The sequence below is a fragment of the Melospiza melodia genome, chromosome 22, assembly GCF_035770615.1.
Source record: "Melospiza melodia melodia isolate bMelMel2 chromosome 22, bMelMel2.pri, whole genome shotgun sequence".
Classification (NCBI taxonomy): domain Eukaryota; kingdom Metazoa; phylum Chordata; class Aves; order Passeriformes; family Passerellidae; genus Melospiza; species Melospiza melodia.
The window spans coordinates 5,505,930-5,522,398 of record NC_086215.1 but is presented as its reverse complement, the minus strand read 5'-3'; the positions used below and the strand labels follow the sequence as shown (position 1 = coordinate 5,522,398).

The 16,469-nt window shown below is 43.6% G+C and overlaps 1 protein-coding gene across 1 annotated transcript in view; it reads right to left on the bottom strand.

The window, feature by feature from the left end:
- The window catches only part of PAPPA (pappalysin 1), a 181,112-nt gene that overhangs the window by 113,783 nt on the left and 50,860 nt on the right, over positions 1–16,469 (bottom strand). The window contains exons 3-5 of the mRNA XM_063174550.1: positions 15,332–15,477; positions 10,435–10,728; positions 5,957–6,149 (exon numbers count right to left, since the gene is read on the bottom strand). Of these exons, the coding sequence (XP_063030620.1) occupies positions 5,957–6,149; positions 10,435–10,728; positions 15,332–15,477 (633 nt within the window). The remainder of the gene's footprint in view (positions 1–5,956; positions 6,150–10,434; positions 10,729–15,331; positions 15,478–16,469) is intronic.

The following is a 16,469-nucleotide window of genomic DNA, read 5'->3' as shown; positions in this document are numbered from 1 at the left end:
ACAGGAAAACACACCAACTTAGTAACAGCTGAATGAGCTGCTTATTCAACTATATTAAAAGCAATAAGACTTAGAATCCAGGTCCACTTAACCCCCTTTTCTCAAGGCACTGACAAAAGTGTTTTCCGATGCTGACCTTCTGTAGATTTAAGTCAAGAGCCACTGTAGAACGCTTTTTTGAGCCCTCTATCCAACAGAAAATGACAGCAACCTGGGAAATCATATTCACCTATATTCTTTTCCCCTGGACCAAACCATGACAAAAAAAAACACGTGTTGCTTAGGGGTTAGAGCAGAGAAAATTGCCTCAGGAGTTTTCAGATCTATTTCTGCTCTCACCATGGATTTATTTATTGCTTGAACTTGCAGTATCTTTAGGATTGTTCTACCAGCAAGATTGGCTGAGCAGGGATATCCAGTTAAACACCAGTTCACAAATCACAAACTGGTTTGGGTTGGAAAGCACTTAAAGCTCACCTCATTGCACCCTCTGCCATGGCAGGGACACCTCCCACTGTCCCAGGCTGCTCCCAGCCCTGTCCAGCCTGGCCTTGGGCACTGCCAGGGATCCAGGGGCAGCCACAGCTGCTCTGGGCACCCTGTGCCAGGGCCTCACTGCTCCCACAGGGAGTAATTACTTCCTAACATCCAATCCAAAACTACTCTCCATCAGTTCAAATAGTTTTTCGAATACATTCACGAGATCAGTGTTTAAGATGTAGACTGGAGTAACCCTAATATCCTCCATAAGGTTAAGGTGATTTCTATCAGCTGAGGATGCAATTCACACAGTTCAGTCCTATGTTCCTTGAGGTCACAAATCTGGAACTCTGTATGACCCAAAGTACATGGTTATTTACCCCAGTAAGCTGCTTACTATTCAGAATTAATTGTTCTGTGTTAAGGAACACTTTCTGCTGAAATGGAAAGTTAAAAATTAATTATCCTAATGATCAAATGCACCGGAAAGCACAGAAGTTTTAGGCAAACACTTTGTGTGTAACACAGTGTACTCGCTATGCTACTCTAGTAAGAACGGCTCCAGTCAATTATTAAATAATTTATATCAACTACTATAATCAGCTATGCAAATTTTAACCATCATAACCACCACTGCATGATTTATTTCAGCACTGATGTGAAGAGAGGACTGTGATCCTTAGAGAGAGGTTATTTGGGATCCTCAGTGGCTGAGCCACCCTGAGAGAGACAGTAACTGGCTGAATTGTGCAGTGCAGGAAAGGATGCACCTGCTAAAAACGCCTGAAAAATACAACGTGGCAATGGGGCAAATAAAGAAGAGGGAGACAAAGGTGGCCCTCTCTTCCTTTCATGGTCTGTAACACTGGTAATAAAAAAATGTGGGCAAGTTGTGAGTAACTTCACTTCGTGTCTCACTTCACCCACCTGCACCACTGGCATGATACTGCCTCCCTATTTCATTTCTCAGCTGCCTGTTTAGCAGAGGTTTAGGTGTCTGACTCAGCTTGCCTGAATAATACATGCAAAACCAAAATTTTTAAAAAATCAAGAAACCTGAATAAATGGTTCTGATAAATCAAAATGTAAAATTATTGTTGTGCAGTTGTTCTTCCACGACCAGTCAGGATAGAAGTCCCTGCAATAATAATCCTTCAGTTTCTCTACAAAGAGACTCCTGCATTAGCACTTGGTCCTGGATGAGGAGAGGGCTCTGGAAGCCAAGTTTCCACAATTAGGACTGCTTTTTACTCAAATTAGCAGCTATACTATTTCATCACAGGCTGCCATGGTGGAAAAAAACTGTAGGCTTATGGACAAACATTTCCTTTTACCAGTGAGGACTTGGAGGTAAGAGAGAAATCACAAGGAGCATCATGTGGGAAAGGCTATGAGCAAACTTTCTCTTTTTACTTTTCCAGTTTGGGAGCCAAGCTCAACCCTGATGTAACTCCACTGGCTGAAAGGACTTACACAGGGGATGACTCTTGGGTTAAAGTTTTGGTCTGCAGACTCTTGCACACAAATCCTATAAAGAGCCATGAATGTCAAACTTAATTATGGAACTGCATTTACAGGCTTATGAAAACCTAAGCCAGGTCCTTATACCTTATGAAGCCATAGACAACAAGAAAATAAATGAGCATAAATTCGTTCAAAAAACACTATTTATTAGGAATGATGGCCATATCTGCCACCTTATACACGGTGGCACATGACTGCCCAAAGTGCAGGCTAATGGAAAATCTAGATTTCTCTGTTTTCTAATAAGCCAAGTACTGGGGAAATTCCAGCTTGTGAAGTTCAGAGCACAGGAGGAATTCATTCCTACAGCATAATATTTCAGTGAAGTGGGTTCAAAATTTAAAGATTACTAGTGAAAAGCAGACCATTTCCTTCAGGGCCAGCACCAGTTCAGTAGGCAACTCAAAACCACTAAAAATCTGTCGTTCCTTTGGGTAAAGAGTGCCTGCTTACAGACTAAATTTGAGCTGCTGTACTTGAAATTCAGGATTGGTCCTCTCCCCTCAAAGGCACTGAAACTTTCCAGCAAGGTTTAACAGAGTCATTATCAAGCCCAGCCATCTCTGGGACACCACAGTGACCAAAATATTTGCTTGCTAAGAATGAGATAGAATCAGATTCATGGAAATTAATGCTGTCACCTCAATGAAAACTTGGAGAAAGATGCATTCAAAGATTTCCGCCCAAATTTGCTGCAGAGCCCCATGACAATAACTGTTCACATCTGCCCACGCATCTCAGACAGGAGGTGCATGAATGGATGTTCGGAGACAGCAGATGAACACATCCAATGGATGCAGTCAGGAAATGAAGAGACTTCTCTTTTTCTGCCTTGTTTTCACTTGTTTCTTTTGCTTTATCGTTATTTTATTATTACATGTTATTGTGTGGGCATTTTTTCATGCTTTTTTGAAAGGGAGGATGGAGAACAGGAAAGATTCCAATCCTGCGGATAGGAGCTACAAGAAGAAATGCTGGTTCTTGATATATTTGATTATTAGGGATGTCTGGGAGCCCAACCAGCTGCTGGAGCTTAGGGTCAAAACATCTTGACAAATTTACATGCAGGTAAGTGACTCTCTAGAGTGAGAGAGCAAATATCAGTGGAACACTCTGAAGAGGGTCCCTCAGGAAGATTTTACTTCTGTGCACAACTCCTGTGTCTAGTTTTGTTAAATTGTGAGAACACAGGATAGCTGCCCCCAAATTTACAGGAACTAGGAGTTAATATTGCTCTCTGCCCCTAAATCCATGTAAGTAATCATGTGATTTGAAGACCTTATGAGGAAATCATCTAATTTACCTATGACAGAGTTGCATCTAAGCAGGGAACAGACACACAGTCTTTAATTCCATGCCCCATCTCCCTTCAACCTGTCAGGACCTCCCACATTTGCAGCCAGCCCAGCGCTACGGTTTTAAACAGAAGGCTAAATTTTCCCTCCCTGACTTTCATTAAGCAGAGGTCACTGCCTGTGCACAGCTCTGGAGAATAAAAGAGACATAAAAGGAACTTGAGTTACGCCGAGCACGCCCACAGCAGCATTGTAATTGGGATCAGGAGTGAGCTCTGGGAGTGGAATTCCTCCTGTTCCCTGCTTCCAGCACTCGGAACAGTCCTGGAGCAGGGAGGCTGGGCCCAGTTTTTTCTCACCCAGATTGGAGGTGTGCTGCAGGACCACACCTGATGTGCTCCTGTGGGAGCCCCCTGACGTCAGGTCTTCATTAACAACTGTTTTGCGCTGGAGATCTCCTTCTATTGGGCCACAACACTCGCTAATGTAGCCAGAGCCATTCATCCTTTGAAGGCCCTTTTACACTGTCAAAACAGCAAGGAAGGGGCCTCTGTGCATTAGAAACCAGGCCCAAGGCACTCAGCAGCTGAGTATCAGTCTTCTGTTTTTTACATGAATAGTCCCATTGAAGTGAATGAGTTTATTCATTCAAGTGAGGCAAGTAAAATTTGGGCCAATGGTGTGCACTTTGTGTAAAAATATCTGCAAAGATTTACAGTATTCCCACACACAGATAAGATTATACTTGGCCAATTTTACCTCCTACTTGTCTTGCACAGTGACCCAATTTCACAAATTGATACAGGCATGAGTCTCTGACCGAGCAGTGCTGGACGCGGCGGTTCTGGAAGCTCAGCACGTGGGCTTTTCCAGGATTAGTCACTAGAATAACACTATCATCCTTGTTTTGATTAGCAGATCAAAAATCTGGGCATGTTTTAGACAGGATCACTTATATGTTTCAGTGACATTTTTAAATGGTCACGGCAACATTGCTGTATCTGTTAGCAGTGGGAATCTCATTTTAACAAGGAATTGGACTCAAAGTATTTGAGGCTGTCTCTTTAAATCTCTTCAGTAATACTGAGCACACAGATTTGAAAACCCAAAGGAGTTTTTTTTCCTGGAAAATCACTCTTTATTTAACATATGATAACTCTGTTATGAAATTTTAGATTTAACAGGCTATCCACTGTGTGTTATTTAAGAAGCAAGTAACCAGAGGTTATTAAGAACATATTGATTGAGTTATAAGAAATATGTAATAAAGTCATATTTGGTTACATAACAATTAACTCCGCATCAATGTGTTTTTTAGAGGCAGATGGCATTTATTTAACGCACAATAAGCATCTTCTGAAATCTAAATTAAATTGGAGAAACTTAATTTACCTAAAAATGATTATGGGCTGAAAAATTCTGAATTAATTTTCAGAACTATATGAGACCTTTTTGCAGGTAGGGAATAAAAGGATTTGGTTACAAAACCATAATTAAAGAAAACACTGTTCAGAGCACAAGACCTCTCTTTATCAATTCCTAACAGGATTTGATTTCCCTCCCCATATTAATCTGCAATAAGGGTGGAAAATCTCATCTGAGCAGAAAATAACAGCTCTCTGCCTAGTGGGATAAAGCAGAGGCTGGCCACTGAAATGGCCACGGTGTCCTAGCAGTGCTGGAAGGAGTTTCATCCCTGATGGAGGCAGTGGTTTCAAGGTGCTCTCCCAGCACAAAGCAGCAGTGCTGAGGCAGCTTTTTGGGTGCTAATACGCTTGTAAATTTGGCCTCCTGTGCTCTGAACTGCTGCGGTCCTGAAGGACACTCCAAGTTTGCTCTCTATAAAACAACAAAGCAAGAGGTGGAGAAGAAGTGCAAACGGGGATGTGAGTTAATGGTAATGCGAGAAGGTCACTGATTTGGGAAGTTCTCTGCCAGGACTCCCATAGCTCCTGCAGCTCATCCAAGAGCTGCATAAGAGCATTTAGATGAACTACCCAGTTACTCAGGTCATACTGGGGCAGAATTGCTCTGAATGTGGTGTGCAGTGAGGAGCAGCTCCTGCCCAGAGCCCTCCATTTTCCATTATTGATATCACATAGCTGCATGCCTGCCAGACAGGAATACACACCCCTATGCTGACCTACAGGGCAATATTCACATCATATCCAGGGGGCTGGGACTTTGACTCTGCCTTGCTCAATTCCCATCTCACATCTACAGCTCAGGGGAGGAGGCAGCATTTGTCCCTGTCCCCAGTCCAGCCACCTCCTTGCCCATGAGCTCTGGGTTGTAAAAGCAAGATCCACTTTGTCCTTGCAAAGGGAGGAGGGGGAATGTGCAGGCACAGCTGAAGCCCACAGGTATTTGTGAGCAGCAACAACAGCAGGAACCACAGGGCCAGAATCTTTGATTGAAAATTCCTCCCATAACATATGGAGAAAGATTTGCCCTTTACATGGCAAATCAATGGCCTTCAACTGAGTGCTACAGGCTGAGAAAGGAAGAGCAGACAACAGATCAATAACCTCCTCAGTATGAACCAATTTAGGAAGGAGCCTTAAGCCAGGCTGAGCACAGCACACAACCAAGCTACACTCCTGGTTCATCCCCTTCCCATTTTTCAAGCACGAAAGTACAGAGCAGAGCATGATCACCTTTCAAAGAAGTGCCCATCGATGGGTGGAAACCACTCGAGGGTGACAGCAGTGGAGGCGCGAGCCACAATCTGGGGGGCAATTGCCACGGGGGCCGGTTTCTTGGTGGGCTGCCAGCTCTGGTAGACCAGGTCCAGGTAGCAGTGCATCCTGGCCACCTGGTTGGGCGTGAAGGAGTCGGTGCAGTCATCGTCTGCAATTCAAACAGAAGCCTCGTCAGCCAGCCACATAGGAGCAAGGGGAAGAATTACAACCTGGTGAATGGCAGCTCCTTGGAAGGGCCGGGCTGGGATCCCACAGCACTCCAGAGTTAATGGTCTGTGAAGGAATTAGCGCAGCCATCACTTGTGGAGGCAGGTGAAAGGAAACAATGGTTAAAAAGGAAGGAAATAAATCAATAAACGTTCCCTCCCCCTGACCTGGGATACACCTGAAGCACCCAGAGATCATCTCTAAATGAGGCAGAGACACGGAGGGGGAAAGAAACAGAAAGCTTCAGTGCAGCGCCGTCTGGGCCACCAGTGGAGCTCTGGGTTTAAAATAATTTCACATCTAAAATAATGTCTCTGGAAGGGTAAAGAATTTCACATTTAAGATAATATCTCTGGAAGGGTAAAGGATGGTAGTGTAAGGAAAAAGGACTGACTGGGAGTCATGCAAACTACGGGCAACAGACTGTCAGATCTCTCAGATTAAAACACAACAGAATTTAAAAATACATAACTTTTAAAGTTCTTAAATTTTCTAATGAGGAAATAAAAATGTTCTGAAAGATCAATTCAAAATATCATTTCAAACATTGACAAAAACATACGTTTTTGGTGCAGAAAATAACTTTAGTTCTATAAAATTCTCCCCCATTACCACTATGATTCTAACCCCTTTCTGAACTTTTCACAAACATTTCTTGATATTTCTTATTTCTTTTTTCATTCAAAATAGAGGAATAATATGCTGGATGACTTCCCATAAATACCCATTTCTCATTTCATCTTGTTTTCCTCAAACATGATTTGGCAACAAGAACACATCCAGTGCCCTCTGAACACCATACAGCTTTACAACTACAATGCCCCAGAGAAGCAGAAAATTGCTGTTTCTCTATTGTGCAGATCCCAGAGGGGATAAATATATTGTGCAAAGTCACCCAGCAAAGCCATGCTGAGGAACTCGATGCTAAGCACTTCAACCATTTTTTCTGGTGCTCTTCCCATCAGATGAAAAGCTCTTGAAAACACAGAGTGTTTCTTCACATGTGCCTGCAGAGTTCCCAGCCCAGCAGAGCTCGGTCCCAGCTGGGATCCAAACAACAATGACAGTTCTGCACAGGTCAAGTGCTGCACTTCTCTGGGAAGATGCAGGTCACCCCAGGCTGCTCGTGTAAGTTCAATATTGTGTGACAGCGTTAGGAGGTGCTCTGATGTTTGCAAGTCTGTGCCCTCTGGTACTCCAGAGGAACAAGAAAATATGAATTTCTTCTAAAGACAAACGGGTATTTGCTGGCTAATTTAAAACCTGGCCACATCTTCCCAGAGATGCAGGCAAAAGGAGATGGCTCTGGTGAGGATCCTGCTCAGACTCCAGCCCTCCCACAGTAGGGACACGCCAGCTCACGTGTTGTCCTGTGTCTCACCCAATCCCACTGAGCAGTGACACTCCTCTGATCAAACATGCACAGCAGAAATACACACACCACCCCCTTGATAATATCTACAAATCCCTGTGGGTATGCAAAAAGCTGCTTTAATGTGACATCTCTGGATTTCCTAAATAATTATTGATGGTCTACCCCTGAGCACGCTGTAAAAGCCATAAATATTCTTCACGGAAGCACAGAAGGAGACAAAGGCCCTTAATAGCCATCATAAAAGAACAATAAAATATATATAGGACAAAGCAGTGGGACAATGGCACAGGAGAAAGACGACCTGCATTCTCAATCTCAAACACCAACACCGCCTGTCTCCAGGGGGAGGGGAAGGGAGGAGAGGTGAGGGAGAAAGGTGTTTCACTCAATATCAAGAAAAGTTCAAGATCCTCAGATAAAGCAATAATTAGAGAAATTCTATATTTCACTGGGATGATACAACAGAATTCAGAGGAAAAATTTGCAATGATTTCATGAAATGTCATCTAAAAGACTAACTTATCTTTTATTTGGGAACACCACAGCTATTTGGACTTGTAAAAATAATTTACAAGTCCTATTTCTCACACTACTTAATCTTTTGGCCATTGTAACTTGTTATTCCAGGAAAAATAAAAATTATCATTTAAACTCTGTGCTTTGCTCAGGGCTGGGGGTATCTGGACAGATGGATGGGACAGGAATGGACAGACAAATACAACAGGATCAAGCTGTACACGAGCAGCAAAACAGAAATGAAAGAAAGGCAATTCCTAGAACTCCATGACCTCAACCTACATGTTTCAAAGGTATTTTGACAGCAATTTGATATCCTGCTATATTTTACTCCACTGGCAACAACAGAAAAGCAAACAGATTCATGCTTGAGCTCTAGAGATATCTATCACGTCACTTCACTTAATTTTTCAAGGAAAAAGAAGAGGTTTCAGCTCAGAACACCAGCACACATGTAGCTCCCAGGAGCAGATGGGTATCTCTGTGGTCTGCCTCTGCCTCAGCTCCCGAGTCAGCTGGCAAGGCAAGTTCTCTTTGGAAGATAAGAGCTCAGAGTTTTGAAACAGGCACGTTCCACCCCTCACCACATGCACATGAGCAGCCTTGGTGGGAGGATTTTGTCATCTGGAGTGGCCCTGTCTTATCTGAGGGATGTTACCATGGGGCTGGACTTGGTGCTCAGGCTCCCTGCCCGACCACAGGCACCACAGCACTGAGCACTGAGGAGCTCACTCGGTGTGTTTGTCCCTGAAAGCACCCTCTAAACAAATAGAAAAATAGAGAGAAAACTCAGCATTGCTTTTAGCTAGTGCCACAAAGGGCATAAAAGCATTTTGGTTATAAATCATTTCAATCCATGCCCCAGATGACATTAAACACTTTGCTTCTCTACAGTTTTATTACAGAATAAGCACTCCTGTGACCTTTTGAGTGGGAAATCTGTGTTTTTGCCTGGAGTATAAAGGTGCCCTTCAGTGTCTGTTAGTATATTGGTTGCCTTTAAAATGTTGTTGATTCTGTCAGCTCACTGTCATAGCTTGTCACCACAGAGAGACCCTGCGGCTCAAAATAAGGGAAAATACAAGTCAAGGTATCCCTTGCTCCTTCTGAGAAATAACAGAGGAGCTCTCAGCTCCCCTTGAGCTTCCAGAGGTGCACCAAGGACCCCACTCCAGCCTCACCCAATGGGCAGGGTCTGGAGCAATCGCCCTCTTTGGGATATGCTCTGTTAGGAGAATGCACATCTGGGCAGCAAAGCTGTGCCTGCAGAGCTGGACACACATCAGCTTTTGCTTTGACGGGTGGTTTTGCCACACTGATATGGAGCCTCTGTTGCTGCACTCCCAGCACAAACCAGCACAGCACACTGGTAGCCCTTGGCCAGGCAGAATCCCACTATTCACATTTTGGGATGTGATTCCAAATCAAACCTAAATGTGGCATTTCAACAGACACCTGGAGGCACGGGCAGTGACTCATTAGTTGTCCACTTGTCACAGGGTTATCTGACAGCCTTGATGGTATCAATACTCATATGACATTCTATATCTCCTTGGGAGAGTATAAACAATCTCTGGATTTGAGTTTTTCAAAGACCTCATAGATCAGGCATCCAGATCTCGGAGAAATAGGGTGTCAGGTTTGCTTAGAGCCTTTAGAAGCTGTTTTCTTAATGCTTATCTCATTTCTTCCATCCCCCAAACCTTCTGCCTGGTCTTCACATGAAGCCCTGTGAATTTGGGGAAAACTGAGATAAAAGAAAAGGAGAACTAGAAGGGATTTCTGATCTATTGGGTCTGACCCCTCATCAAGCCAGGATCTAGACCTTTATCAGCATAAAGAAATGGACTGAGAAATCAGGGGTTGTGGTATCCACATCCTCTGAACAGAGAGAGACATAATTCTCTCTCTCAGGGTTTTTTCTGGGGAAGGCAGTGAGAAAACAATTCTTACCTCTATTTACTGCTGCTGTTGTTTGGCCCGTGGAATGTGCTATGGAGATTGTTTACCAAAGGTGATGGTTGTTTGGATTGATTGGCCAATTGGGTCAAAGCTGTGCGTGGCTGTCTTGAGACAGTCACGGGGTTTTCTTGAGTATCTCTTTAGTATAGTTATAGTATACTATACTATATTAGTATATTATACTAATATATATATTAGTATAATATAGTATAGCTTAATAAAGCAATTGTTCAGCCTTCTGAATGATGGAGTCAGAGCACATTATTCCTTGGCTGGGGGGTCACCTGTCTCTATGATAAGGGGTAATACCACAATTCTTTGTTCCTGCTCACCCACAGACCCCTCCCCAAAAAGCCCAAGCAAATCCCAGTACCTGCATAGCTCATGAAGTTACTGAAGGGCGTGTTCAGGAAACTGTGGAAGCCACAGGTGTCATTGCCAGGCCCAGGGTCCCCACAGAGCTTGTGCTTGGGAGCAGGGTTGGTGTCACTGCACAGGTCCCCGGTCTCGAAGGAGGGCTCTGTCTCCATGCACGGGTCGCTGCAGGACAGGATCTCAGAGATGCCCCTGAAGACGTGGTAGAGCCCCAGGCTATGCCCAATCTCGTGGATCATGGTGTGTGTGTGGCCGGGGATTCCGTAGAAGGAGGGATTCAGCACGATGCCACCTGCAAGGGCAAAGAGAACAGCTTCTGGGTTGGCCTTGTGCTCCTCAGGACAGCAGGAGAAAGGAGAAAGAACACCTTCCTAAGGGGAACTCCTCTGGCCCTTTGTTGGATCATCTGTAGCAGAACCAGACACATTTCCTGCCCATGAAGTTTCATCTCACCCTTAATCTGGGGCTCCAAGGAGAAGGAACTGCGCGACAGAGCTCAACATCCCAAACCAAAAACACTGCCACAATCATTCTTTCAACTGAATAAACTCAGTGTAAGTTTTTGTTAGCTTAAAGGAAAATCCTGCCCAGCAAAGTTTCATCTCGCACTTAATCTGGGGCTCCAAGGAGGAGGAACTGTGCGACAGAGCTCAACATCCCAAACCAAAAACACTGCAACAATCAGTCTTTCAACTGAATAAACTCAATGTAGGGTTTTTGTTAGCTTAGAGGAAAATCCTGCATGAAATTACTTCTTACCATGCTGTTTTAGATAATTTCATGTGCTTGAAGAGTGTGACTCTGCCCAGAAAGGTGTAAGCAATGTATTTGACACCAAGAGTCAAACAAAACACACCTGGAACACTCTGTGTATAATATTCCCCAGGGTAAAGATGTGAGAAAAGCCTATTAACTTCTGAAATACCCTGAGAATTGCAGAAGACTCCACCAATACTTGCAAATTAAGAGCTGGGCAAAGTAAATTGTGCATACCCAAGGCTGGAGCAGTTATTTCAGGGTGTCCTGGAGACAGCTTTGAAGCAACTGTCAGAAACACACTGTTCATGTACTCAGACAAGCCTGGCTTGATCTGAACTGCACAGTCCACTAATGAATATGCATTAAGTCTAAAGTGTCAAAAAAATATGAAATCCTGCAATGTGATAACCCTGAAAGAACTATGTGTTTATTAAATGTTTTTGCAAAGAAAACTAATGGTGTTTTCTGTTGCATGAATTAAGGGATGTGCAAAGAAGCAAATGGCAAATTAGGGAGGATTTACAGTACATTGATAATCATATGAACTATATTTTTATCTCAGTTAGATGTACCTTTGTATTTAAAATATGCTTGATATTTTCATTATTTAGCTTGTTGATATCAACTTTTCCAAGCCCTTTATTTAAAATCCATTTTGTGTCCTGCCTATTTGAGGAGACTGCTTTGTAAAAGTTATAGTGGGAATATAAATCTTGGACATGGTACTCTAATAATTTAGTGACAATGAGGAGAGAAAAGGTTTTGGCAGCAGGAGCTTTATCAGAGCCTGTAGCACAGGGAAGATGAGATCACCAGGTTCTGATGCACCATAGACCCTTCATCCTCATCTGCCTGGAGACTTGGTTGTAAAAACCATGAAATTAGAGGAAAATGAGACCATGAAGTTCTTAAGAAGTCCTCTAAATTCCACTCTCAAAGCAATTATGTCTATACCATCCCTCACACACTCTGGCCTGTTGCCTCTTCTCAACCCCTGATGACATGACTGCCCCAGCAATCAATGTCAGCACTCAGCATCCCTACAGCTGCAAGGATTTAACTCACATCTAATCTGAATTGATTTTTTGGCAATTTAAGTTCATGACTTCAAGTCCTTCCTCACACAGATATGAAGAGCAGAAGATTCTCCTCCCCTTTCATCAGCTTTTATGAGACTGTCATCATCCCCACTTCAGGCTCTTTTCCTTCAGCCTGAATCACTGTAATTCCTTCAGCCTTTCCTTGGAGCTCAACCCTTTTCCTAGACCTCCCTGACTGTGGTTCTGCTTTGATTTTCCCCATTACCTCAGGTTTTCCTCTAAGAACAATGTCCAAAACACAACGTGCAGCACTTCAGTTGAAGCTGTGTCAGTGCTGAAGGAGCACTCTGAATGTCCCAAAGGGACACATGCACAAAATATCAGGAGAAAAAAAGATCTTCCCTCTGAGCAGGGGCACATGTGAAAATGTGCACAGGGTGGAGAGGAGTCCCATGGGCAGGTACAAATACATAAAAACTATTCTACAAAATAGAACAGAAAAATTAAATATGTACACAAAGAGTAAATAATGAGTATTTACAAGAGTAAATAAAATCTGCCTCAGTGCAGCATCTTCTCTCCTGTGCCACACATGGCATCTGCACCTCCTTTTCACAGCACTGAACTGTTCCTCACACCAGTTCTCCACATTCCCAATTAATTATATACAGACCTACCAGCATGCAGCTCAACAATAAACCCATGATTCCTTTCTCTCCCTCTCTATACAATACAAGCTCTGATTCCTCTGGTGCTTGGTTTCTACCCAGGTGGAGCCATTTATACACAGAGAGTACCCTGACATATTTTTTGGGGTTCTCCATCCCCAAAATAATTCCAGATTTATTTTCTTTTCCCAGTGACAGAGATATTGGTGAAATTCCTCAGCAGGATGTGCCTCCAGTAAAGGCTGGTTAAATTGTTCTGGCATTGGAAAACCCTGAGGCAGCTGGAGAGGGAGATTTTATTTTTGCCTTTGTTGAAAATTTATATTTTTTATAGCTGTCAAGAATCTAAATCAATTGCAGTTTTACAGAAAAGATAAACTCCCTCACCCAGACAATCTCTATCCCAGCCTTTAGATCTGCACCACAGGACATATTTCATATTTTTTATTAAGTACATATTGGATTTATAGAAGAGAGTAAAAAAGATTAAAGATGAATTCTTACAAACCAAGCACAGGTCTGGGAGGGCTATTTTGACAGGAAATTATGAGCATTATTTATTTATTTTTTACTTTTTTTTCCCCCTAGCAAGTCAAATTTAATCTGCTGTCCAATGTCTATTTTTTTTTCCTTGCAAGATCTTTTTTTGGTCAATGAACTCTGTCAATGCTCTGTAGGAGCTGAATTTAAATTGTTTTTCTCAGGCATGATGCTGACAATTAGCTTAACGAAGTGACAGAAGAACTCATCAGGGCTTTGGGCGAGCCCCAGCCCTGTTGCAGAAGGTTCCTCTTGGCACTCTGGAGCTCTCCCCTTGTTCTCTGCTCCCTCCCATGGCAACGCCAAGGGAAGCTGTGAAAATCCTCATTTCGGGAAGGAGCAGCTCTGTTGCAGCCATATCCCACTTGCACAGCGACACTGGGGCTAATGTTTCACAGACTCCCTGAACCTTCTGGGCTGGGAAGGGACGCACAGGAATCATCCAGCCCAACTCTTCAGCAAATGGCTCACACGGGGATCAAACCCACCGCCAGCAATCCACGCTGGTTGTCATCCCAAAGTGATGAAATCCCATCACTGTCGGTGCTGGGGTTAAAATCTTTGTTTTTGACAGATGGTGCCTTGGGGAATGGCCACTGGGCATTTACAGAACCTCCTGGTTTGGGTGCTCCCAGCAGGAGCCTGCAGAGATGAGGCTGCAGGCAAACCAGAGTGGTTTCAGCTCCAGCTGAGCTCAGCAGGAGTGTCAGTGTGTAAGTGCTGCTCCTCGGGAAGGGAAGTTTGCTCACACTCCTTCCAGAGCAGCTGCAGAGCTGGATGTTGTAATAAAACATCTCATAAAATGAAGGAGGGCAGCCAGTGCCAACTGCTTGGCCTGACCACGGAGCCTCTCTCTGCTGCAGAGACAGGTGACCATAAAGGCATGGTAACTTCTCTTCTTTGCAGTGTTTTTGACCTTGGAAAACCCCCCTGACTGATGGCTATTCCATACAGCTCAGCTTGTTTTAGGGTAATAAACTCTGCTTGTTCTCCTCATGTAGGTTTATGGTCACCATATCTTTTTATTTAGCTCAACATGGAGTTGGGTAATATAAAAACTGGCTGAAACATTCCGTCACAAAGATTTAACTTGGCTGAAACTGGACTTCACTCCCAGCCTAGCTGGTGAAATATCTGGAAAACCTATGTGACCTCCTGCTCAGAAGAGATGACCAGGCCAGGTTTGCAGCTCGAGGGAGGTTTGTGAAGTTAGGAGAACCTCAGTCAGTGCCTTCTGAACCTTCTGAGGCTCCTCTGACGTGCAGGGAGCACAGGTCCAGTGGCACTGCAGGTGGCAGCGAGTCATTTGGGAGCTGCAGAGCTTTGTCTGGATCCCCAGGTTCCAGCAGCAGCCTGGTTATGAAACACACCAGGCAAGCTGCAGGGCAGTGAACTCCTTCCAGTTCCACTCAAGTGAACATTAGAAATACAATCCCTCAGCTGTTTGCTCTTTTGCACATTGCTAGAGAAAAATAGCAGCAGATTTTAGCTACAGTCTGTGAGCTAATTGAATGCTTGCTAATGAACTAAGGATCAGAATGTAAGAGGCTAAGGTTAAAGATTCACCTCTGTCTCATCCCCACACCTATCCCCCAATCTTCTGCAAACTGCTCCCATGGAATGAATGCCCTGTGAAGTAGCTTCACTGAAAAGGTGAAATACTTTCAGCTTGACATCATCTACAAATACCATAATATGCTTTGGGTTTATAACCTAATATTTTCCTGGTTGTGAGCCAGTATCTGGGAATCGTGAAATACTTTTTTTCCCCCTGACTATATATTAGAGGAATGATAAGAAATCAGAACAGAGCTTAACGCATATTTGTCTTTCCTTCTTAGTGCCTCAAAAGAATGCTTTGCAAAGGAGAAACATCTTTATCACTCACCTAGATGCATCAAGGCTTCTTTGTCCCAGGGCCAAGTTGCCACTCCAGCCAGCTCTTCCTCAGAGGAATTGGCAAAAAAGATGTTGAGGTGTGTGGATCCATCCAGTTTGAGAATGTTCTTAAGTTCATTGACATCCAAGTATGCCCTGTAGAAAAAGAAAAGCATTTTTTTTCCTAAAGGTGACACAAAAGCAACAGAACACTGAAGAAGTGCTGCAATCCAGGCAAAGGTCTTATAATACCCTGCATATCAATCACCTGAAATGTTTTAATAACCCACTCCCAAACTTTGATTACTTTGCATTCATGTAGTGAATCTCATCTAAAACTTCAGACCATTGATTAACTAAGGCCACAAAATCCAAGGTAAATACATAAAGCTGTCCACATTCTCAAGATAAGTATAGGAATCTATTTATTATGAATGTAATTAACCAAGCATTATGGTCAGTAAATCTTTTTACACCAGCAGTTAGCTTGCACATTTCCTCTAAGCTGTTTGTTGTTGTTACCTCTAATTTTCCTTCACAATAAGAGGTTGGCACCACAACTGACTCCAGCTCACAGAGCCACTCCTTTAGCACCAGTGGCAGTCACTGGTGCTGAAATCCATGAGGCCTAACCCTGACATCCCATAGCTGGTTGGGAATTGCTGTTCCCAAAAGGAAAAATTGTGCCAAGAGGTTTCCTTGCATGAGCTCTCCCCAGGAGTGGTACCATAACATGACATAAATTCCTGAGGCTCCTCAGGTCCTCCCAGGGTGAGCAGCATTTCTCCTCAGCTTTTGGGATGCCTGGAAATCACAGAGCAATCTGTTTGCAGGCAAGCTAAGCCAATCCCTTAAGCTTGACGGCTGTTGGAGGTACTTTTTGCTCCTTTAAAGGAGTAGATTTTGTAATACTGGAATAGAGGAGCTACTTGCCAGTGCACATGCCATGGTGCCACACTGCTTGCACTGCTCCAACTCACAGTAAAGCTGGAGAAAACAAAATGTAAGATTAAACCCATTGGTTCTCTCTTTCCAGCTCACACTGGCTTTTGGTATGAAGTGTTGTGATAAGAGAAAAGCCAGAAGGGGATCATGTTGTGGTGTCTTCCCTTGACAAGAGAGAGGGATCACACTGAGCCAAGCACGGT